The 25,879-nt window shown below is 48.5% G+C and overlaps 1 protein-coding gene across 9 annotated transcripts in view; it reads right to left on the reverse strand.

The window, feature by feature from the left end:
* Nucleotides 1-25,879, reverse strand: part of LOC124003281 (forkhead box protein P4-like) — a 209,679-nt gene that overhangs the window by 68,737 nt on the left and 115,063 nt on the right. For 3 of the 9 annotated variants that reach the window (XM_046311396.1, XM_046311392.1, XM_046311393.1), the window contains exons 4-8: nucleotides 20,107-20,229; nucleotides 14,838-14,930; nucleotides 12,693-12,803; nucleotides 8,969-9,110; nucleotides 3,495-3,714 (exon numbers count right to left, since the gene is read on the reverse strand). In XM_046311396.1, coding sequence (XP_046167352.1) covers nucleotides 3,495-3,714; nucleotides 8,969-9,110; nucleotides 12,693-12,803; nucleotides 14,838-14,930; nucleotides 20,107-20,229 — 689 coding nt within the window. The remainder of the gene's footprint in view (nucleotides 1-3,494; nucleotides 3,715-8,968; nucleotides 9,111-12,692; nucleotides 12,804-14,837; nucleotides 14,931-20,106; nucleotides 20,230-25,879) is intronic. The other 6 variants (XM_046311401.1, XM_046311394.1, XM_046311398.1 and 3 more) reach the window with 4 other exon arrangements.

Below are 25,879 nucleotides of genomic sequence, written 5' to 3' on the forward strand. Positions count from 1 at the left end.
CAAGGATATTGCTGCCAGTAAGATTGCACCTAAATCAACCATTTATCGGATCATCAAGAACTTCTAGGAGAGTGGTTCAATTGTTGTGAAGAAGGCTTCAGGGCGCCCAAGAAAGTCCAGCAAGCGCCAGGACCGTCTCCTAAAGTTGATTCAGCTGCGGGATCGGGGCACCACCAGTACAGAGCTTGCTCGGGAATGGCAGCAGGCAGGTGTGAGTGCATCTGCACACACGGTGAGGCGAAGACGTTTGGAGGATGTCCTGGTGTCAAGAAGGGCAGCAAAGAAGCCACTTCTCTCCAGGAACAACATCAGGGACAGACTGATATTCTGCAAAAGGTACAGGGATTGGATTGCTGAGGACTGGGATAAAGTCATTTTCTCAGATGAATCCCCTTTCCGATTGTTTGGGGCATCCGGAAAATGCTTGTCCGGAGAAGACAAGGTGAGCGCTACCATCAGTCCTCTGTCATGCCAACAGTAAAGCATCCTGAGACCATTCATGTTTGGGGTTGCTTCTCAACCAAGGGAGTGGCTCACTCACAATTTTGCCTAAGAACACAACCACAAATAAAGAATGGTACCAACACATCCTCTGAGAACAGCTTCTCCCAACCATCCAGGAACAGTTTGGTGACGAACAATGCCTTTTTCAGCATGATGGAGCACCTTGCCATAAGGCAAAATGATAACTAAGTGGCTCGGGGAACAAAACATTAATATTTTGGGTCCATGTCCAGGAAACTCCCCAGACCTTAATCTCATTGAGAACTTGTGGTCAATCCTCAAGAGGCGGGTAGACAAACAAAACCCCACAAATTCTGACAAACTCCAAGCATTGATTATGCAAGAATGGTCTGCCATCAGTCAGGATGTGGCCCAGAAGTGAATTGGCAGCATGCCAGGGCAGATTGCAGAGGTCTTGAAGAAGAAGGGTCAACATTGCAAATATTGACTCTTTGCATCAACTTCATGTAATTGTCAATAAAAGCCTTTGACACTTATGAAATGCTTGTAATTATACTTCAGTATTCCATAGTAACATCTGATAAAAATATCTAAAGACACTGAAGCAGCAAACTTTGTGGAAATTAATATTTGTGTCATTCTCAAAACTTTTGACCACATCACATTCTCTCTAGCTCTATCAGATGTGTGAGCATATGTGTGTGTGTGTGAGCATGTGTGTGTGTGTCAGCTTTTCAAAATGCCAGTCCTAACAAGCTCACGCCGGGGGACACAGTCATCTAACAATAACCCAGATAATAAAATACATTTCTGAAATATGGCCCGGATGGTGCATTGATATGAAACGTTTATAAAGCACCCAACTGTACCTGTCTCTGTACCTGTCTCTGTACCTGTCTCTGTATCTGTCTCTGTACCTGTCTCTGTACCTGTCTCTGTACCTGTCTCTATATCTGTCTCTGTGCCTGTCTCTGTACCTGTCTCTGTACCTGTCTCTGTACCTGTCTCTATATCTGTCTCTGTACCTGTCTCTATATATGTCTCTGTACCTGTCTCTGTACCTGTCTCTGTACCTGTCTCTATATCTGTCTCTGTACCTGTCTCTGTACCTGTCTCTGTACCTGTCTCTATATATGTCTCTGTACCTGTCTCTGTACCTGTCTCTGTACCTGTCTCTGTATCTGTCTCTGTACCTGTCTCTATATATGTCTCTGTACCTGTCTCTGTACCTGTCTATGTACCTGTCTCTATATCTGCCTCTGTACCTGTCTCTGTACCTGTCTCTGTACCTGTCTATGTACCTGTCTCTATATCTGTCTCTGTACCTGTCTCTGTAGCTGTCTCTGTACCTTTCATTGTACCTGTCTATGTACCTGTCTCTATATCTGTCTCTGTACCTGTCTCTGTACCTGTCTCTGTACCTGTCTCTATATCTGTCTCTGTACCTGTCTCTGTACCTGTCTCTGTACCTGTCTCTATATATGTCTCTGTACCTGTCTCTGTACCTGTCTCTGTATCTGTCTCTGTACCTGTCTCTATATATGTCTCTGTACCTGTCTCTATATCTGTCTCTGTACCTGTCTCTGTACCTGTCTCTGTACCTGTCTCTGTACCTGTCCCTGTCCCTTTATCTATATCTGTCTCTGTACCTGTCTCTGTACCTGTCTCTGTACCTTTCTCTAAATACCTGTCTCTGTACCTGTCTCTGTACCTGTCTCTGTACCTGTCTCTGTACCTGTCTCTGTCTCTATATCTGTCTCTGTACCTGTCTCTGTACCTGTCTCTATATCTGTCTCAGTACCTGTCTCTGTACCTGTCTATGTACCTGTCTCTGTACCTGTCTCTATATCTGTCTCTGTACCTGTCCCTTTCTCTATATCTGTCTCTGTACCTGTCTGTGTACCTGTCTCTGTACCTGTCTCTATATATGTCCCTGTACCTGTCTCTATATCTGTCTCTGTACCTGTCTGTGTACCTGTCTCTGTACCTGTCTGTGTACCTGTCTCTGTACCTGTCTCTATATCTGTCTCTATATCTGTCTCTGTACCTTTCTCTATATATGTCTCTATATCTGTCTCTGTACCTTTATCTATATCTGTCTCTGTACCTGTCTCTATATCTGTCTCTGTACCTTTCTCTATATATGTCTCTATATCTGTCTCTGTACCTTTATCTATATCTGTCTCTGTACCTGTCTCTATATCTGTCTCTGTACCTTTCTCTATATCTGTTTCTGTACCTGTTTCTGTACCTGTCTCTATATCTGTCTCTGTACCTGTCTCTATATCTGTCTCTGTACCTGTCTGTGTACCTGTCTCTGTACCTGTCTCTATATCTGTCTCTATATCTGTCTCTGTACCTGTCCCTGTACCTTTCTCTATATCTGTCTCTGTACCTGTCTGTGTACCTGTCTCTGTACCTGTCTCTATATCTGTCCCTGTACCTGTCTCTATATCTGTCTCTGTACCTGTCTCTATATCTGTCTCTGTACCTTTCTCTATATCTGTCTCTGTACCTGTCTGTGTACCTGTCTCTGTACCTGTCTCTATACCTGTCTCTATATCTGTCTCTGTACCTGTCTCTGTACCTGTCTCTATCTGTCTCTATATCTGTCTCTGTACCTGTCTCTATATCTGTCTGTGTACCTGTCTCTGTACCTGTCTCTGTACCTGTCTCTATATCTGTCTCTGTACCTGTCTCTATATCTGTCTCTGTACCTGTCTCTGTACCTGTCTCTATATCTGTCTCTGTACCTGTCTCTGTACTTGTCTCTGTACCTGTCCCTGTACCTGTCTGTGTACCTGTCTCTGTACCTGTCTCTATATCTGTCTCTGTACCTGTCTCTATATCTGTCTCTGTACCTTTCTCTATATCTGTCTCTGTACCTGTCTCTGTACCTGTCTCTGTACCTGTCTCTGTACCTGACTCTGTACCTGTCTCTATATCTGTCTCTATATCTGTCTCTGTACCTGTCTCTATATCTGTCTCTATATCTGTCTCTATATATGTCTATGTACCTGTCTATGTACCTGTCTGTGTACCTGTCTCTGTATCTGTCTCTCTTTGGGGTGTGGTTGTCCTGTCCATTGTGCAGGCTGCTGCGTGTGTTTGCTTTGGGGAAGGAGGTTGAGGTAGAGTTGGTGCTGAGGTCCAGACCCTCTCCAGTCTGCTGCTGCTTCAGGGCCTCCTCTGCAGACTGCACCCCCGACACCTCCTTCCACAGCTGCTGCAGGTCCCCAGGACACATGGCTGCAGGGGGGGGGGTGAGAGGGGAGGAGAGGAGAGTGAGGGGTGAGACGAGCGGACAGTGAGGCATGAGAGGAGAGTGAGGGATGAGAGGGGAGGAGGGGACAGTGAGGGATGAGGGGAAGAGAGGAGAGTGAGGGGTGAAAGGAGAGGACAGTGAGGCATGAGAGGAGAGTGAGGGATGAGAGGGGAGGAGAGGACAGTGAGGGATGAGGAGAGTGAGGGATGAGAGGAGAGGAGAGTGAGGGATGAGAGAAGAGGAGGGTGAGGGATGAGAGGAGAGGACAGTGAGGGATGAGGAGAGTGAGGCATGAGAGTAGAGGACAGTGAGGGATAAGAGGAGAGGAGAGTGAGGGATGAGAGAAGAGGAGAGTGAGGGATGAGAGAAGAGGAGAGTGAGGGATGAGAGGAGAGGAGAGTGTAGATTTAGTTATTGGATATTAGATTTTACTCACAAAACCACCATCCAGTTACACAAAGAGAGACTCACACAAAGAGAGACTCACACACAGAGAGACTCACACACAGAGAGATTCACACAAAGAGAGACTCACACACAGAGAGACTCACACACAGAGAGACTCACACAAAGAGAGACTCACACAAAGATAAACTCACACAAAGAGAGACTCACACACAGAGAGACTCACACACAGAGAGACTCACACACACACTCACACACAGAGAGACTCACACACACACTCACACGCAGAGAGACTCACACACACACTCACACACAGAGAGACTTACACACCCACTCACACACAGAGAAACTCACACAAAGAGAAACTCACACAAAGAGAGACTCACACACACTCACACGCAGAGAGACTTACACACCCACTCACACACAGAGAGACTCACACACTCACTCACACACAGAGAGACTCACACACACACTCACACGCAGAGAGACTCACACACACACTCACACACAGAGAGACTCACACACACACTCACACACAGAGAGACTCACACACAGAGAGACTTACACACACACTCACACACAGAGACTCACACACACACTCACACACAGAGAGACTCACACACAGAGAGACTCACACACCCACTCACACACAGAGAGACTCATACAAAGAGAAACTCACACAAAGAGAGACTCACACACACACTCACACGCAGAGAGACTTACACACCCACTCACATACAGAGAGACTCACACACCCACTCACACACAGAGAGACTCACACACCCACTCACACACAGAGAGACTCACACACACACTCACACGCAGAGAGACTCACACACACACTCACACACAGAGAGACTCACACACAGAGAGACTTACACACACACTCACACACAGAGAGACTCACACACCCACTCACACACAGAGAGACTCACACACACACTCACACGCAGAGAGACTCACACACACACTCACACGCAGAGAGACTCACACACAGAGAGACTTACACACACACTCACACACAGAGAGACTCACACACCCACTCACACACAGAGAGACTCACACACACACTCACACGCAGAGAGACTCACACACACACTCACACACAGAGAGACTTACACACCCACTCACACACAGAGAAACTCACACAAAGAGAAACTCACACAAAGAGAGACTCACACACACTCACACGCAGAGAGACTTACACACCCACTCACACACAGAGAGACTCACACACTCACTCACACACAGAGAGACTCACACACACACTCACACGCAGAGAGACTCACACACACACTCACACGCAGAGAGACTCACACACACACTCACACACAGAGAGACTCACACAGAGAGACTTACACACACACTCACACACAGAGACTCACACACACACTCACACACAGAGAGACTCACACACAGAGAGACTCACACACCCACTCACACACAGAGAGACTCATACAAAGAGAAACTCACACAAAGAGAGACTCACACACACACTCACACGCAGAGAGACTTACACACCCACTCACATACAGAGAGACTCACACACCCACTCACACACAGAGAGACTCACACACCCACTCACACACAGAGAGACTCACACACACACTCACACGCAGAGAGACTCACACACACACTCACACACAGAGAGACTCACACACAGAGAGACTTACACACACACTCACACACAGAGAGACTCACACACCCACTCACACACAGAGAGACTCACACACACACTCACACGCAGAGAGACTCACACACACACTCACACGCAGAGAGACTCACACACAGAGAGACTTACACACACACTCACACACAGAGAGACTCACACACCCACTCACACACAGAGAGACTCACACACACACTCACACGCAGAGAGACTCACACACACACTCACACGCAGAGAGACTCACACACAGAGAGACTTACACACCCACTCACACACAGAGAGACTCACACACACACTCACACGCAGAGACTCACACACACACTCACACGCAGAGAGACTCACACACACACTCACACGCAGAGAGACTCACACACAGAGAGACTTACACACACACTCACACACAGAGAGACTCACACACCCACTCACACACAGAGAGACTCACACACCCACTCACACACAGAGAGACTCACACACACACTCACACGCAGAGAGACTCACACACACACTCACACGCAGAGAGACTCGGTGGGCCAAGCCCCTGGGAGTGGTTAAGTATGAGGAAAATGATGGGGTATGAACTGAAGGAAGCTAAAGGCTAATTTATGTAGGTTTTGTTATCTTTCTACATCTCCCCTATTCCCCAGCCTTCCCTGTTAGTAATTATTGCTGTCCAATGCTAGCAATGCTTCTTCTGTTGCTGCGCTGTGTCTGAGTGTGTTTGGGTGCGTGTGTATGTGTGTGTGTGTATGTTATAGCTATTTCTCCTCATATTTCACTGTGAGAGGATAGATAGGTCCACCCAGCAACCCCCCATAACACACACCTGACCCCCTGGCCCCCTCTGCATCTGGCCCAAGCTGTCCCTGAAAGACACACACGCGCACACACGTACACACCCATGAACATACACAATCCTAACAGAAATCCAAATATTATGTCTGCTGCTTCTACATTCTCCTCTCAGCCAGCCAAAACAAAATCCTCACTCTAGAGAAATGTAACTGTGTGTGTATATCTGTGTGTGTTTGAGAGAGAGAGTGTATTCATGTACAGGTACGTGTCTGTGTGAATAGATTTCAACTGCCAGCTATCTTTATTGGATACCAGATATCTGTCTGTCTGTCTGTCTGTCCACTAGTGTGTGTGTCTAGATGTCTATCAGCATAGACATTATGCCTGGGTCAAGTTAGATTAACACGGAAATGAAGTCGCCTCAATCGACAGCAAATAAAGTAAAGGAACGATTCATTTACAGTTTCTCAGTGTTTGCAACAGCCAACTGTAAGCTATGTATGCTAAAACTAATATGAAGTATATATACTCTATAAACTCAGTAGACAATCTGCCCACCACACACACATGTACACATGCATACTGGACTGATGGAGGGACGCTGATGTGGGGCAGTGGAGCGCACACACAAACACACACTCCATGTGTAGTGGGGCTCAGAGTGGCAGGGCTACCAGGCTGTGTATGTATGTGTGTGTATGTTTGTCTGTATGTGTGTGTGTGTGTGTGTGTGTGTGTGTGTGTGTGTGTGTGTGTGTGTGTGTGTGTGTGTGTGTGTGTGTGTGTGTGTGTGTGTGTGTGTGTGTGTGTGTGTGTGTGTGTGTGTGTGTGTGTGTGTGTGTGTGTGTGTGTGCGTGTGCGTGTGCGTGTGTGTGTGTGTACGTGTGCGTGTGCGTGTGCGTGTGTGGCATGGCTGACCAGAGGAATGCTCTTCCTCACGCCTGGCTGAGCCGTCACAATGGACAGGCTCTTTCACACTGCAGGGAAATTCCACTCTGACGAGAGGGAGAGAGTGAGTAAGATAGAAGAAGAGGACAGAGAGAGAGAGAAAGAGAGGAAGAGGAGAGAAAGAGAGAAAGACAGACTGAGAGATAGAGAGAAAGGAAGAGTGGGAGATGCCAAAGCCCAGGGTTTAAAGCTGTCTGATAAATTCCACTCTTCTACTTTTAAAACGTCTACAGTCTGTCTTTCACACTCATTCAGTGTGCAGTACTTTTAGAGGTGAAGCCTGGAGTAAAAAGTCTAGGCCTGCAAAACTGAGGGGTGGGGGTTGCTAGTGCGATACAGAGAGAGAGAGGCGAGGGAGGGGGAGAGAGGGAGGGAAGATGGGGGAGGAAACTCTATCCTGGTCTGTGTGTGTTCTTGCCAGATTTAGTAATGTTGCGGCCACTTTGGAACGCCAAAGCACTGTGTGTGTGTGTGTGTGTGTGTGTGTGTGTGTGTGTGTGTGTGTGTGTGTGTGTGTGTGTGTGTGTGTGTGTGTGTGTGTGTGTGTGTGTGTGTGTGTGTGTGTGTGTGTGTGTGTGTGTGTGCTTAAAGCTGGGGTTGGTTAGGACGAGCCGAGCATACACACACACACACACACACACACACACCACACACACACACACACACACACACACACACACACACACACACACACACACACACACACACACACACACACACACACACACACACACACACACACACACACACACACACACACACACACACACACACACACACACACACACACACACACTAGGAAGAGACAGAACAAGAACGAAGGGCTGTGTGTCTGGCTCATCTCAAGCATTAACACAGACACACATAGATACTCCCTCCTTTCCCCTCTTGGAGCTCTGAATTTGGTGGCATATTTTACTTATTATCCAAATGACTGCCTTCCACAAACAATCAGGCCCAGCTTTTATCTTTTATGAGCTGACTAAGTTAACAGGCTTCACATCTGGCTGTAGGTACTGGGGCTTTGTGTGTGTGTGTGTGTGTGTGTGTGTGTGTGTGTGTGTGTGTGTGTGTGTGTGTGTGTGTGTGTGTGTGTGTGTGTGTGTGTGTGTGTGTGTGTGTGTGTGTGTGTGTGTGTGTGTGTGTGTGTGTGTGTGTGTGTGTGTGTGTGTGTGTGTGTGTGTGTGTGTGTGTGTGTGTGTGTGTGTGTGTGAGTGTGTGTGCACACAGCTTGAGATGATGGCTGGGCTGAGGGCAGTGCTAGCTATTAAGTACTGTCATTATTTGCACTAAAACACTCCCACCAACTGGCAACAGGACCTCTATGTCTAGTAGGGAGGTTTGGAGGAGGGGGAATTTGGTGGGTAAGGAAGTCATGGGATTTGAGAGGTAAGGGTAAAGGTGAGGCTGTGTGTGTGTACCTTGCTGCAGGCTCTGCATGGGGTTACTGGGCTGTAGGGAGACCAGGCCTTGTCTCTGCAGGTTGAGGATGTGCTGCTGTTGAAGTTGCTGCATCTGAATGAGCTGCTGCTGGAAGGCCAACTGCTTGTTACCTATCTGCTGCTGTGGAGAGAAGAGAGAGAAAGTACTTACGTGTCGATAAAACTCTAAAATGTATTTCCCAGTATTTCTACCCCACACCATTGGAGAGCATTTGTATTAAGGTTTAAGGAAGCCCATTCCATCAATGCATCTCAGGCTAGCAGTGTTGGAAAGTAAAACTGTGACCCCAAAACTTGAATCTGTTGTATGGGGACTCTTGAGGAAAGAGAGAGATGGAAGCAGGGAAGGAAGGGATGGAGGGAGGAGGTGAAGGGGTGAGTGGTACAGACTACATGGCATGTGGCGATAACGTCAGTGCGTGTCGCGGTGATAAATGTCCCCTTTCCTGGTTTCCCTGTCGGTGCCGGCCAAAGGGTGTGTTACACTGTTTGATGTCCCCCCTGAGAGATGGCCCTTATCTTCCTCAGACAACAGAAGGAGAGGAGAGACAGAGAGGGAGAGGAACAGAGAGAGAGAGAGAGAGAGAGAGAGAGAGAGAGAGAGAGAGAGAGAGAGAGAGAGAGAGAGAGAGAGAGAGAGAGAGAGAGAGAGAGAGAGAGAGAGAGAGAGAGAGAGAGAGAGAGAGAGAGAGAGAGGAGGAGATGAGGGGTGGAAAAATAAATAAATAGAGGTTTTTCTATCAGAGAGCAAGCAGCGGCCGACGAGCCTTTGAACAGACAGGAGGAACTCACAGGAAGGCCACAAGGTCACTTCCTGCCAGACTGGGCGTCTGGGGAGGTAGGTTGTGTGTGTGTGTATATATAGGGAGGCAGAGGGTCACTGTGTCAGCACAACAGGCATTCCCTCCAGAGAGGGAAGAGAAGTCCAACAGCAGGAGACTCTGACCCGCCAGTTACAATGTTACACTTGTTGTCTTGACTTCTGTCACAACTACACACTCAACAACCTTGTCGTAGACCAAGCACAATGTACTTTAGTGTATACAGCTAGAAAACCTCCTGGCCTTATCTGTAGCTCTTGATATCCACCTAAAAGCTGTTAAAGCTTTCTTGTAGCGTTCAACACTTTCCCTCCCTTGGTCCATCTCTCCTTCTCCCTGGTACTGTCTGTCCATCTCTCCTTCTCCCTGGTACTGTCTGTCCATCTCTCCTTCTCCCTGGTACTGTCTGTCCATCTCTCCTTCTCCCTGTTACTGTCTGTCCATCTCTCCTTCTCCCTGTTACTGTCTGTCCATCTCTCCTTCTCCCTGTTACTGTCTGTCCATCTCTCCTTCTCCCTGGTACTGTCTGTCCATCTCTCCTTCTCCCTGGTACTGTCTGTCCATCTCTCCTTCTCCCTGTTACTGTCTGTCCATCTCTCCTTCTCCCTGGTACTGTCTGTACTGTCTGTCCATCTCTCCTTCTCCCTGGTACTGTCTGTCCATCTCCCTCCTGTCCTCTTCTCCTGTTACTGTCTGTCCATCTCTCCTTCTCCCTGTTACTGTCTGTCCATCTCTCCTTCTCCCTGTTACTGTCTGTCCATCTCTCCTTCTCCCTGGTACTGTCTGTCCATCTCTCCTTCTCCCTGGTACTGTCTGTCCATCTCTCCTTCTCCCTGGCACCTGTCCATCTCTCCTTCTCCCTGGTACTGTCTGTCCATCTCTCCTTCTCCCTGGTACTGTCTGTCCATCTCTCCTTCTCCCTGGTACTGTCTGTCCATCTCTCCTTCTCCCTGGTACTGTCTGTCCATCTCTCCTTCTCCCTGGTACTGTCTGTCCATCTCTCCTTCTCCCTGGTACTGTCTGTCCATCTCTCCTTCTCCCTGGCACTGTCTGTCCATCTCTCCTTCTCCCTGTTACTGTCTGTCCATCTCTCCTTCTCCCTGGTACTGTCTGTCCATCTCTCCTTCTCCCTGGTACTGTCTGTCCATCTCTCCTTCTCCCTGGCACTGTCTGTCCATCTCTCCTTCTCCCTGGTACTGTCTGTCCATCTCTCCTTCTCCTGGTACTGTCTGTCCATCTCTCCTTCTCCCTGGTACTGTCTGTCCATCTCTCCTTCTCCCTGGTACTGTCTGTCCATCTCTCCTTCTCCCTGGCACTGTCTGTCCATCTCTCCTTCTCCCTGGTACTGTCTGTCCATCTCTCCTTCTCCCTGGTACTGTCTGTCCATCTCTCCTTCTCCCTGGTACTGTCTGTCCATCTCTCCTTCTCCCTGGTACTGTCTGTCCATCTCTCCTTCTCCCTGGTACTGTCTGTCCATCTCTCCTTCTCCCTGGCACTGTCTGTCCATCTCTCCTTCTCCCTGGTACTGTCTGTCCATCTCTCCTTCTCCCTGGTACTGTCTGTCCATCTTCCCCCCCACCTCCCTCTATCTCACCCTCTCTCTCCAGAGACATGCTAGTGGTTCTTTAACTCATTGTGTGTGTGTTCTGTTTACATTAGCCGCGGCTGAGTGGCCAAAGCTAGCGCAGTAACAGGCTGTCAACGTGATTTATGAGCACATCACACACTGTCTGAGCCTGCCAGTCTCTCTCACACACACACACACACACACACACACACACACACACACACACACACACACACACACACACACACACACACACACACACACACACACACACACACACACACACACACACACACACACACACACACACACACACACACACACACACACACACACACACACACTGCCAGTCCCAAACGTCTAGTGTGACAGACAGTCACTTCATTAAGCTGACTTCTGACCAGCTCCAATGCACCAGTCACACACTCTTGCAGCAATCACTTCTACACAGAAAACAACGACTGGAACATTCAGAAAATACAGAGGGGTCAAAAAGTCAGTCATTGACACACACATGTTAAAAAATGCACAGGGGAGATTTGTATTTTTCTCCCTTTCTTTATCCCTCTCTCCATCCCTCACTCCATCTCTCTCTCCATCCCTCACTCCATCCCTCACTCCATCTCTCTCTCCATCCCTCACTCCATCTCTCTCTCCATCCCTCACTCCATCCCTCACTCCATCTCTTTCTCCATCCCTCACTCCATCTCTCTCTCCATCCCTCACTCCATCCCTCACTCCATCTCTCTCTCCATCCCTCACTCCATCTCTCTCTCCATCCCTCACTCCATCCCTCACTCCATCCCTCACTCCATCCCTCACTCCATCTCTCTCTCCATCCCTCACTCCATCCCTCACTCCATCTCTCTCTCCATCCCTCTCTCCATCCCTCACTCCATCTCTCTCTCCATCCTTCACTCCATCCCTCACTCCATCTCTTTCTCCATCCCTCACTCCATCCCTCTCTCCATCCCTCACTCCATCCCTCTCTCCATCCCTCACTCCATCTCTCTCTCCATCCCTCACTCCATCCCTCACTCCACCCCTCTCTCCATCCCTCACTCCAACCCTCACTCCCTCTTTCATCTGTTGAGTGACCAGCAGAGCACACAGAGCTTTTACTCAATGAATCTATCCATTCATCCAATTGATGTGTCTATTATTATTACAACTATTCATCAGAATAGGTTAAGAAGGACTGATTGAGTACTCACGTGTTGTAGTCCCCATAAATGTATCCCCTAGGCCCTTCATCTAACCCCTATGCCCTAGGCACTTGATAAGTAGGTGACCTATGTAGGCCTATGTAACCTACCTGCCATACCCATTCTAACCAGTAGGGTGAGCACCTCCGGGCCTCGAGGTCCTCAGCAGTGCTGCTTCTCTTTCTTCCTCTCAGACCTGGGACACCAGGTGAGTGGAGACTCTGGCCAATCAATGACATTAACCATTCAATTAACCACCAGCTAGAGAAGAAAACCACCAGTGTTGTACTGCTGGAGGCATTGGACTATTGATTGTTATAAGGCAGTGAGTTAGACTGTGGATCAGGCTTTAGCTGTACATAGGGGAGGATATATGTCCACAACAGTGGGAGCGGAGAGCCATCACACATCAGCTTTGTGTGTGTGTGTGTGTGTGTGTGTGTGTGTGTGTGTGTGTGTGTGTGTGTGTGTGTGTGTGTGTGTGTGTGTGTGTGTGTGTGTGTGTGTGTGTGTGTGTGTGTGTGTGTGTGTGTGTGTGTGTGTGTGTGTGTGTGTCTGTGTCTGTGTCCAGTGTTTGCACTTGTCTGCTTGTTACAGGAAAAATATAACCGGAGAATTGGACAGGAGTAAAAAAAAATAGAAAAGGAATCAGACACGGTCTCTACATGCAAGTCAACCACAACTGGTTTGCTTTGGTCACGGTCGAGTTGGCTGACCGCTGTAGGCAAGGGGGGAGAGGGTCCACAGGGAGAGGGGGATGAGAGAGGTGGGAGGGAGAAAAGAGGGAAGATCTAGGCCGAGCCTCCTCATGCGATTCCCACAATGGTCTCTGGAGGCCACGAGCTCCCTAGAAGTCTTCTCTGTTTCTTACCTGCTCCCCTCTCTCTCCCCTCTCTCTCCCCTCCCCCTCTCTCCCTCTCTCTCCCCATCTCTCTCCCTCTCTCTCCCCATCTCTCCCCCTCTCTCCCCTCTCTCTCCCCCATCTCGCCCCTCTCTCTCCCCTCTCTCCCCCTTCTCTCCCCTCTCTTCCCTCTCTCTCCCCTCTCTCTCCATTTTTCTCTCTCTCACTCTCTCTCACTATTCTCTTTTTCTCTGCCCCTGCCACATCCCTCCTCTACTCTCTGAAAATGTCAGGCTGGATGGGGAGAGTGTATGTGTGTAAGGTTGGATGGGGAATATGTACTCTATGTGTGTAAGGTTGGATGGGGAATATGTACTCTATGTGTGTAAGGTTGGATGGGGAATATGTACTCTATGTGTGTAAGGTTGGATGGGGAATATGTACTCTATGTGTGTAAGGTTGGATGGGGAACATGTACTCTATGTGTGTAAGGTTGGATGGGGAATATGAACATGTATATGTGTGTGTGTTTGTTTTTGTGAGAGAATCCCTTTATGATTGCTCTCTTAGACACCTCTGACAACTCACAAGCCTAAATGGAACCAAAGCCCCTCCCAACACACCCTCTATGACAGTAATCTGGTGTGATCTGTTGGATGCTCTTTGTCATTATGTGTTGTGATCCTGCTTGAAACCCACCGGGATCCCTGTTAGTGTGGTTAGACCTGGTGGAGGAGTGTGTGTGTTGGCACAGTTATCAATGCTTGCGGGGGTTAATTGACAGGCAACTCCGATATTTAGTCGACAAAAGGATTTTACCTCAGGCTTCACGCACGCGTGTGGACACACACACAAACACACACACACACACACACACACACACACACACACACACACACACACACACACACACACACACACACACACACACACACACACACACACACACACACACACACACACACACACACACACACACACACACACACACAAGAAATAACGCAGAAACCATGTAAATGAATCCTTATGCTCTATTAACGCAGAGCTCTCTATCAGTGAGGTTTACCATGGTGTGTTAGTGCAGAACAATGACATATATTCCATCACTACTATAACTCCTGATTGGAGAGCCAGACTACACAACAAAGGCAAGAAGACCGGAAGAGGAGAGAAGGAGGAAAGGAGAGAAGGAGAGGATAAGAGGACAGTAGGAGAAAGGGAAAGTGGAGGATGAATAGAGGAGGGTGGAAGAGGTGTGCGCTCTGCCCCAGTACAAACGCTCTGTAAGTTACAGCACTTCACCTCCATGTGCCCTACATACTCCACAATCCCCTAACTGACGTGTTGGCCACTTCAACTGTGTACGAGTGTGCTTGTAAGTGCGCTTGAGAACATTGCTCCGTAGGGGTCTCACCTCTTTGGCCGCCTGCTTCCCAGCCTGCTGCTGCTGCTGAGTCAGAAGCTGAAGATGCAGCTGCTCCTGCTGCTTCTTATAGTACTCCTGTAGCTGGAGAGAGGGGGAGGGAGGGAGGGAGGGAGGGAGGGAGGGAGAGACAGAGGGAGGGAGGGGGGAGGGAGGGAGGGAGAGCGAGAGAGAGGGGAGAGAGAGAGAAAGAAAGGGGGAGAGAGAGAGAAAGAAAGGGGAGGGAGAAATGGGGAAGGGAGGGAGAGAGGAGGAGAGAGAGAGAAAGGGGAGGGAGAAATGGGGAAGGGAGGGATGGAGGGGGGAGAAAGGCAGGGAAGAGAGAAATGGGGAAGGAAGGGAGGGAGGGAGAGAGGGACGGGGGGAGTGAGGGAGAGAGAGGGTGTAGGGAGGGAGGGAAAAAGGGAGAGAGAGGTAGTGAGAGAGAGATGATGGGGGAGATGGAGAGGGGGGAAATAGGGAGGGATGGAAGGAGGGAGGGAGTGAGAGAGAGGGAGGGAGGGTGAGAGAAGGAAGGAGAGAGAGGGGGGAAGAGAAAAGGGAAGACAATTGAGTCAACAACATTTCAATCTTCAAAAGCCTGTTGTGAAAGAAAACCTTAAGCTTAGCTGCAGAAACACAAAGCATAGCAGAGAGCAGTGAGAGTGAGGCAGGCGGTGTGCTTGTGCGTGTGTGTGCATGTGTGATATATGGTGTACACGGTTTCTTTTGCTCTCTCTCTCTTCTGCGTCTCCATGAAGGCCGTGCGTTATTGTTGTGCCTCTGAGCGAGACAAGCTTTACAGACAAACTACCAGACAATAAGTTTTCCCAGCAACTAAAGCAGGTACACGTTACCGCAACGTGTATAAGTGGATAATGTGTGCAACGGGGGGGGGGTGTAGAGAAACACACTAGCATGATCAGATACACACACACGTCCTTCTAGATAAAAGGTTGACTCTTACGTGGTAAAAGGGTGAATGAGTTAGAGAGATGCAGTAGCATGACCCAACAGGAGTGTTCTGTCCCTCTAGGGGAGATGTGCTGCCGAAGCCATGGAGAGACGATCATAGCTGTCGGTTTGAACTTTCTTCCTTTAAAAATAGTTATTTAATGTTCACCTGAAACACCTGGACAGAGGTGGGCGTGTGTATATACAGGGCAAGGGGGGGTGTAGTGAGGTTTGAGGCGTCCCGTAAATCTTGGTGCCCTACAGTACCTGGCATGTCAAGGGCGTCGCCATAGCGCCAGAGACAGATGTTAGACAGACCCATGTTATTTATGGTCTGCCTGACTTATCACTGAGGTAACAGTCTGAGCAGAGGGGTGTGTGTACATGTGGGATGGGGGTGGTGGGACAGGTGTTCTGCAGCGGCCATTTTGTTGGAGAATCAAAGGGTGTATCTGTATAGTCTGATGTGAACATCTAGTCTAGTGAAGGTAGAAAGGGTGTATCTGTATAGTCTGATGTGAACATCTAGTCTAGTGAAGGTAGAAAGGGTGTATCTGTATAGTCTGATGTGAGCTAGTAGCCTAGTGAAGTAGAAAGTGAAGCCATATTGTTTTCAACCATCCTGTGTTTCAGATCAGATGGAGAGGTGATAAGAAGGAGCCATATTGTCCTGCTGACTGTTACTGTTAGTACTGACGAACCACAGCCTGTTTCTGTTTGTTTGACTAAGTAATCAGTCGTTTAACCAGGAAGCTCCGTGCTCTGACCGCCTGTCTCTACAACAGGGGAATGTGTGTGTGTGTGTGTGTGGATTTCTCTCCTTTATTCTAAGTCCCTCCTTCTTTTCACACTCCAAAGGCGGAGTTCATCTCTCTTCTCCGCGTCACTGGCTGGCCACACACACGCACGCACACACACATGCACACACACACTCACGCACGCTCGCACACACACTCACACACACACACACACAAACACACACACACACGCTAGGCTGAAGCTGGAGAATTGTGGGAATAATTAAGTGATAATTAAGGTCTTTTTAATGATTTGATTCAGTGGCTCTGCAGCATTAAGAGAGCCACTCACCTCGCCAGCCTATTACTGTGACCTTGACTTGACTAACACACCAAGAAAGAGCCAGATCAGCTGTGGTGTAATTAAAGGTTAGAGGAAACTTAAAGGTTAAAACTCACACACACATATACACACACACACACACACACACACACACACACACACACACACACACACACACACACACACACACACACACACACACACACACACACACACACACACACACACACACACACACACACACACACACACACACACACACATACACACACACACAATACCACTCACAATGCAAAGTCTCCATGGAGACATGAAATGTAATGTTCCGATGACTGATATGGTCTCTGATTGCTGAAAATAGTGTGTGTCTCTCTCTGTGTGTGTGTGTTAAAGTGGCTGATTTGCTGATTTAGACTAGGAGACAGTGTGTTTAATTAAGTGGGAGAGTCGTGTAAAACTCTGTGGTTTTAAAAGCAGAGGTAAAGTGGCCTTACACAAGTGTGTTTCAACCCCAACGTCTCTCTCCTCGTTAAGAGTAAAATGAGCTGTGTGGGTCCTTAACCGTCTCATTCCCAGAGAGACAGCATATTTCCATTACCATCCAGTCTGTCAGATCTTCCCACTGCAATTCATAGTGGCCTAGAGAAATGCTTCCTTATTAAATTTACTGTCTGTTCAAGCCCTGGACGTGTGTGTGTGTGTGTGTGTGTGTGTGTGTGTGTGTGTGTGTGTGTGTGTGTGTGTGTGTGTGTGTGTGTGTGTGTGTGTGTGTGTGTGTGTGTGTGTGTGTGTGTGTGTGTGTGTGTGTGTGTGTGTGTGTGTGTGTGTGTGCGTGCGCGTGCGTGCGTGCGTGTGTGTGTGTGTGCGTGTGTGTTAAATGCACTGTCTGTTCTAGCCCTGGCTCTACAGCAATTATTGCTCTATTTCCACACTTTTAATAGCTGCAGTCTATTAAGCATGTACAGGAGACGGAGTATGTCTGTACTGTCTGGGGGCATGTGTGGGCGTGTCTGTACAGTCCGTGGGCCTGTGTGGGCGTGTCTGTACTGTCTGTGAGCCTGTGTGAGCGTGTCTGTACTGTTTGTGGGCCTGTTTGGGTGTGTCTGTTCTGTCTGTGGGCCTGTTTGGGTGTGTCTGTTCTGTCTGTGGGCCTGTTTGGGTGTGTCTGTTCTGTCTGTGGGCCTGTTTGAGTGTGTCTGTTCTGTCTGTGGGCCTGTTTGGGTGTGTCTGATCTGTCTGTGGGCCTGTTTGGGTGTGTCTGTTCTGTCTGTGGGCCTGTTTGGGCGTGTCTGTACTGTCTGTGGGCCTGTGTGGGCGTGTCCTTACTGTCTGTTGGCCTGTTTGAGTGTGTCTGTACTGTCTGTGGGCCTGTTTGGGCGTGTCTGTTCTGTCTGTTGGCCTGTTTGGGTGTGTCTGTTCTGTCTGTGGGCCTGTGTGGGCGTGTCCTTACTGTCTGTTGGCCTGTTTGAGTGTGTCTGTACTGTCTGTGGGCCTGTTTGGGCGTGTCTGTACTGTCTGTGGGTCTGTGTGGGCGTGTCTGTACTGTCTGTGGGCCTGTGTGGGCGTGTCTGTACTGTCTGTGGGCCTGTTTGAGTGTGTCTGTACTGTCTGTGGGCCTGTTTGAGTGTGTCTGTACTGTCTGTGGGCCTGTTTGAGTGGATCTCTGTGCATATCTGTGGGCCTGTGTGTTAGTGTCTGTACATCACAGGAGGTTGGTGGCACCTTAATTGAGGAGGATGGGCTCGTGGTAATGACTGGAGCAGAACCAGTGAAATGGTATCAAATACATCAAACACAAAGTTTCCATGGAAATGTGTTTGATGCCATTCCATTGACTCCGTTCCAGCCTTTATTATGAGCCGTCCTCCCCTCAGCAGCCTCCACTGCTGTCCATGCCAGTGTGCGTATTTGTATGTGGTGTGTGTGTGTACCTTTTTGAGTGTGTATGTGGACACATTTCTGTATGTGTGTGAGGTGAGAAGGTTGGGGGGGTGTTTGGTGCTAGCCACGGCAGTACAGTGTTAAATATTTGACAGTCATGTAGTGTGTGTTCTGTATACTGTATGTGACTGTGAGTTATGTGTATGTGTGTTTGTGTGTTAAATATTTGACAGTCATGTAGTGTGTGTTCTGTATACTGTATGTGACTGTGAGTTATGTGTATGTGTGTTTGTGTGTTAAATATTTGACAGTCATGTAGTGTGTGTTCTGTATACTGTATGTGACTGTGAGTTATGTGTATGTGTGTTTGTGTGTTAAATATTTGACAGTCATGTAGTGTGTGTTCTGTATACTGTATGTGACTGTGAGTTATGTGTATGTGTGTTTGTGTGTTAAATATTTGACAGTCATGTAGTGTGTGTTCTGTATACTGTATGTGACTGTGAGTTATGTGTATGTGTGTTTGTGTGTTAAATATTTGTGTAGTGTGTGTTCTGTATACTGTATGTGACTGTGAGTTATGTGTATGTGTGTTTGTGTGTTAAATATTTGACAGTCATGTAGTGTGTGTTCTGTATACTGTATGTGACTGTGAGTTATGTGTATGTGTGTTTGTGTGTTAAATATTTGACAGACGTGTAATGTGTGTTCTGTATACTGTATGTGACTGTGAGTTATGTGTATGTGTGTTTGTGTGTTAAATATTTGACAGTCATGTAGTGTGTGTTCTGTATACTGTATGTGACTGTGAGTTATGTGTATGTGTGTTTGTGTGTTAAATATTTGACAGACGTGTAATGTTGCCCGCTAGGTAAGATCGGTTGCCATGTCGACCAACGGAACAAACACACTCCAGTCCCCAACACACACCCAGATCACAGCACCTCATCACACACCCCTAACCAATCAAGAACCAGGACAGCTAACATAAGCTCTCACTGACCACAAGGAGTGTGTGTGGCTGAGCTTCACGTTGAGGACATAAACGCTTGTTTATGTTGTCAACTTTGGTCAACTTTGGTTATGTTCACTGATAGGGAGGTGTTCAACCACTATACAGGCTTTAGAGAATTGGAAAGTATGAGCTTGTGTGTGTGTGTGTGTGTGTGTGTGCACATTTGTATATCTGTGTGTGTTTGCGTGTTACACTCTGTTCAAAGGCCTCAAAGCTCTCAGTAACTGTGCCAGAGGATTCAATCACAGCCAGTGTGTCAGCACCTCCACACAGACACATCTAAACATGCTGGGCTGGGACTGAGCCCGCGGAGGACTGTGTGTTCATGTCATATGAGTGTGTGTGTGTTACCTGCTGTAGCATGATGGCCTGTTGTTGTTGCAGCAGGGCCTGTAGCTGAGCAGGGGACAGGATCTGCTGCATCTGTTGAGGACTGATCATCTGGGGGGCCAACATAGTCATGGACACTGGCACCTGGAGGGAGAGGACCACAGAGAGGGTGACATACACACTGAGTGTACAAAACCACTTCCATGACATAGACTGACCAGGTGAATCCAGGTGAAGGCTATGACCTCTTGTTGACGTCACTTGTTAAATCCACTTCAATCAGTATAGATGAAGGAGAGGAGACAGGATTGTTAAGCCTTGAGACAATTGAAACATGGATTGTGTATGTGTGCCCATTCAGAGGGTGAATTTGTAAGACTAAAGATTTAAGTAGAATGCTCCACCACCCAAAGGACATCCAGCCAGCGTGACACAACTGTGGACAACATTGGAGTCAACATTGGCCAGCATCCCTGTGGAACACTTTCAACACCTTGTAGAGTCCATGTCCCGACAAATTGAGGCTGTTCTGAGGGCAAAAGGGGTGCAACTCAATATTAGGAAAGTGTTCTTAATGTTTTGTACACTCAGTGTATCACTCTGTGACACATATTGCTGGCATTGTGAGAAACTTGGCAGTGTGAGAAAACAGAGAGATGTAATCTCCTTATGGAATATAGAGTCATATCTGGTTCAATAAACAGATGATTATGATCCACACAATCAGGTGTTAGAGAGCAGAACAGAACAACAATCAGATTAGATGTTATCTGGAGGCTGGGACATAGACTCACATATGGCAGCAAACAGTAATGCACCATGTGAGCAGATTGTAAACACACACACACACACACACACACACACACACACACACACACACACACACACACACACACACACACACACACACACACACACACACACACACACACACACACACACACACACACACACACACACACACACACACACACACACACACACACACACACACACTAATCTGATTACAAACATACTAAGACTGAATGGAGGCAAACTAACCACTCAGAGAATAATACACACACACACACACACACACACACACACACACACACACACACACACACACAGAGTAACAGAAAGACAAGCATTGATGCTATCCTCTGGCCAGGGGCTAACTCAAAGAGCATTCACCTGTCGATTGAACACACACCAAGCACACATCCACCTGATGACTAAGAGCTTCCGTTCTCAGAAAATTTGCCTCAAACACTCCAGAGTTCACAGCCACCAATTACACTCCAGTCAGCCCACAGAGAGGGAGAGAAGAGAGGGAGAGAAGAGAGGAGATAGAAGAGAAGAGTGGGGAGAGAGAGAGTGTAAGAGAGGGAACGGGAGGGGGGGAAGAGAGACAGAGACAGAAATAGACACAAAAAGAGAGAGAAAGATAAATCCATATGGTTGTTCAGTCCTACAACTGATGCCCAGCAGGTGAGCTATGTTCCTCTTCACTGAGAGATAGAGACAAGAAAAAGACAGAGAGGAAGAGAGAGAGAGAGAGAGAGAGAGAGAGAGAGAGAGAGAGAGAGAGAGAGAGAGAGAGAGAGAGAGAGAGAGAGAGAGAGAGAGGAAGAGGAAGAGAAGAGAGAATGAGAGCGTGAGAGAGAGAGAGAGAAAGAAAGAAAGAAAGAAAGAAAGAAAGAAAGAAAGAAAGAGAGGGATGATTACTTCTCCCTTTACAGCCTACAGTGGACAGCTCAATACAAATAATACTCTGTGCTCAATACAAATAAGGGCTGTTAGGAAGAGATGGCTGCTTTTACAGAGATATACGACCCTGGGTTAGAACCTCTCATATACGGACATTCATCTTCAATCCCCTGTGGAAAACAGAGCTTCTCTACCCTTCTCTCTCTCTACCCCTCCCTACCACCCTCCCTCTCTCTACCCCTTTCTAACCCTCACTACCACACTCTCTCTCTCTACCCCTCTCTACCCCATCTCTCTCTTTCTACCCCTCTCTACCACCCTCTCTCTCTACCCCTCTCTACCCCTCTCTCTCTTTCTACCCCTCTCTACCACCCTCTCTCTCTCTATCCCTCTCTACCACCCTCTCTCTCTACCCCTTTCTAACCCTCACTACCACCCTCTCTCTCTCTACCCCTCTCTACCCCCTCTCTCTCTTTCTACCCCTCACTACCACCCTCTCTCTCTCTCTACCCCTCTCTACCCCCTCTCTCTCTTTCTACCCCTCTCTGCCACCCTCTCTCTCTCTATCCCTCTCTACCACCCTCTCTCTCTACCCCTTTCTAACCCTCACTACCACCCTCTCTCTCTCTACCCCTCTCTACCACCCTCTCTCTCTCTACCCCTCTCTACCCCCTCTCTCTCTTTCTATCCCTCTCTACCACCCTCTCTCTCTAACCCTCTCTACCCTTCTCTCTCTCTACCCCTCTCTACCCCCTCTCTCTCTCTCTCTCTCTACCCCTCTCTACCCCCCCCCTCTCTCTCTCTCTACCAACCTCTCTCTCTCCAACCCTCTCTACCCCCTCTCTCTCTCTACCCATCTCTACACTTCTCTCTCTCTCTACCCCCCCCTCTCTCTACCTTTCTCTCTCTCTCTACCTTTCTCTCTCTCTACCCTTATCTCTCTCTCTCTACCCCTTGTGCCTTCTCTCTCTCTACCCCTCTCTACCCTTCTCTACCCGACTCTCTCTCTACCCCTCTCTATCCTTCTCTACCCTTCTCTCTCTCTACCCCCCCCTCTCTCTCTACCTTTCTCTCTCTCTCTACCTTTCTCTCTCTCTACCCTTATCTCTCTCTCTCTACCCCTTGTGCCCTCTCTCTCTCTAGCGCTCTCTCTGATATTGGCAGTCATGTGTTTCGCAGCACTGATGGCTACCCGTCTCTCTTAGGAGTCTATCTATTCCCCGCCTGAGGGGCGGCAGGGGAGAGAGGGAGAGCTGTCAGTGGTAAATTAAATCTGTAAAGGGCTGATTTGACTTTGTAAACAAGATTGGCCATAAATACTAACACCCCCCCCCCCCCTCCCTCCCTCCCTCTCTGTGTTATCAGCTGCAGCCTGTGTGTCGGGCCCTGTCCAATCCCTTATTGTAAGCTGCCGTATCGTGATCAAACAAGCCATCCATAACCCAACACACTCCCTCATCACAGGGAGAGGAGGAGAGAGGGGGAGACTGAGCGGGAGGGTGAGGGTAAGGAGTAAAGGGAACAAGGGTAGACAGGTACAACAGAGGTGGCTGCTAAGAGAGCAAAGTCTATCCCCCTGTCTTTCTGTGTCTCTGCAGAGGAAGAGTTATTTACCCATGAGGGGAAACCAATGATGTGTATAAACCCTGGCTGACTGACAGGGGGCGCTGTATTGAAGCCACCGCACAGCCATCTTAGTACTCCTCTATTGTAAAACCTTACAGACACCATAACGCATACTTTTAAGCAGGTGTGATGGGTGGTTGAGGAGCGGGTGAGGGTGAGGGTGGGGTTGTGTACGCTTAGCGTCATGCCAATTTGGCTCTGCCTGCACCACCGATGCTGCTCGTCACTCTTGGCTAGAAAATTAAAACCTGTAATTAATTGCTCTTGTGCATCCCATTCTCTTCGCCTGTCACACACACACACACACACACACACACACACACACACACACACACACACACACACACACACACACACACACACACACACACACACACACACACACACACACACACACACACACACACACACACACACACACATTCTCACCCCCTGACAACCCATACATTCTATTTTATACACATGCTCATTGACATTTTCAAGTTGCAGGCGCAATAATTACTGCGTTATAGCACCTTTCTGTGTGTTGGTGGATGCACTGATGGCTGGCATGAATGTGTGTGTATGTGTGTGTGTGGGGGGGGGGTGACAGGGGCTGAATGCTGAGTTGTTAAGGTTTGACGGCATTAATTGCCACTATAATCTAATATCACAAAGCGGTGTGATTACGGAGGCGCGCAGTGCAGCGGCTATACCTCGCCACCGCCTCCCAGCGCCAGGGAGAAAACAAAAGGGGCGCCATTAGCGGTTTGACGGGCCCTAACAAAAGACGCTCACAATGTGGAATTATATTTTCATTCGGCTTTGTCTCTCCCCGTGAATGATTTCTCCCCTTTCATTGCCCTGTGAATAGGGGAGAGAGTGAAAAGCCAGGCGATTTGAAGTCAGCCATTTATTAAATGCATTTAATTTTTCACTCTCCTCTCTCTTTTTTTGAGGGGGCATTGCATGTTAATTTAAAAGAGAGAGATGCGAGGTAGATTAGAAGCGGAAGTGGAGAGGGGGAGAAGGGGGTGAGGGAGGGAGGGAGGTGGAATGAGACAGCTTACAGGCTGCACTCTAAAACCAAGACAAAGACACACACTTTCCCTTTCAGAGAGACCGGAGAGAAAGGACGGAAGGAACGGGGAGGGAAGTGAAAGAGAGGATAGAGAGATAGGGAGTAATTACAGACAGGATGAATCATGTAGGGGGATTGGTGGAATTTGTCCAATAGAAACTAGAAATTTGTCTACCTGAATTTGTCCAATAGAAACTCTCGTTTTCGTTGCAAAACCTTTTGGACTAATGATTACACACTTGGTCTGGTACAGGCCCAAAGCCTGTGTGTGTGTGTGTGTGTGTGTGTGTGTGTGTGTGTGTGTGTGTGTGTGTGTGTGTGTGTGTGTGTGTGTGTGTGTGTGTGTGTGTGTGTGTGTGTGTGTGTGTGTGTGTGTGTGTGTGTGTGTGTGTGTGTGTGTGTGTGTGTGTGTGTGTGTGTGTGCGTAAATGTATGTGACAGACACACAGCACCAGCAGAGACTTACGGAGGTCAACCTTCGCCAAAGAGAGACACAGAGCAAAGGGAGGAGTAGGAGATGAGGAAAGAGAGGTGAGAGTGAGAGGGGAAGGAAGGAGAGGGGGAGGAGAGAGAGGGGGAGAGAGGGGAAGGAAAGAGGGGGGAGAGAGGGGGAGAGAGGGGAAGGAAAGAGGGGGGAAGAGAGGGGGAGGAGAGAGAGGGGGGAGAGAGGGGAAGGACAGAGGGGGGAAGAGAGGGGGAGGAGAGAGAGGGGAAGGAAAGGGAAGTGAGAGAGAGGGGGAAGGAAAGAGAGGGGGAGGAAGAGAGGGGGAGGAGAGAGAGGGGAAGGAAAGGGAGTTGAGAGAGAGGGGGAGGAGAGAGAGGGGAAGGAAAGAGAGGGGGAGGAGAGAGAGGGGAAGGAAAGGGAGATGAGAGAGGTGAGAGAGAGAGGGGGAAAGGAAAGAGGGGGTAGAGAGGGGGAGGAGAGAGAGGGGAAGGAAAGAGAGGGGGAGGAGAGAGAGGGGAGGAGAGAGAGGGGAAGGAAAGGGAGGTGAGAGAGAGGGGGAAGGAAAGAGAGGGGGAGACACAGCCCTGTCGTTTTCAGAGAGTGGAGGGATAATTAGAGAGGTTGTTTGAAGAGGGAGTTTAACTGATTAACAAAGGAACAGAGGGAGAGAGGGAGCGAGAGAGAGATGGAAGGAGAAAGAGGAAAAGGCATTGTGTCCCAGAGGGTTGGGAAGAGGGATAGAGAGGGTGATGTATCATGCATTTCAATGAGGCTCCATCTCTCTCTCCTCTCCTCCCCTGATGACTTTTATTCCAGATCTCTGTTTTCCATTTCAGATGAAATCACATGGATGTGAGCAGCTATATGGAGCACAGCTGGGCCAGCTAATAACCACAGTGTAGACTTTAACCAGAATGCGTTGCCTTTTAAAATGGCCATCATTTGTGAAAGCAAAGGTAGTTGTACTGTATATG

This window comes from Oncorhynchus gorbuscha, linkage group LG18, assembly GCF_021184085.1.
Source record: "Oncorhynchus gorbuscha isolate QuinsamMale2020 ecotype Even-year linkage group LG18, OgorEven_v1.0, whole genome shotgun sequence".
In the NCBI taxonomy this organism is placed as follows: Eukaryota; Metazoa; Chordata; class Actinopteri; order Salmoniformes; family Salmonidae; genus Oncorhynchus; species Oncorhynchus gorbuscha.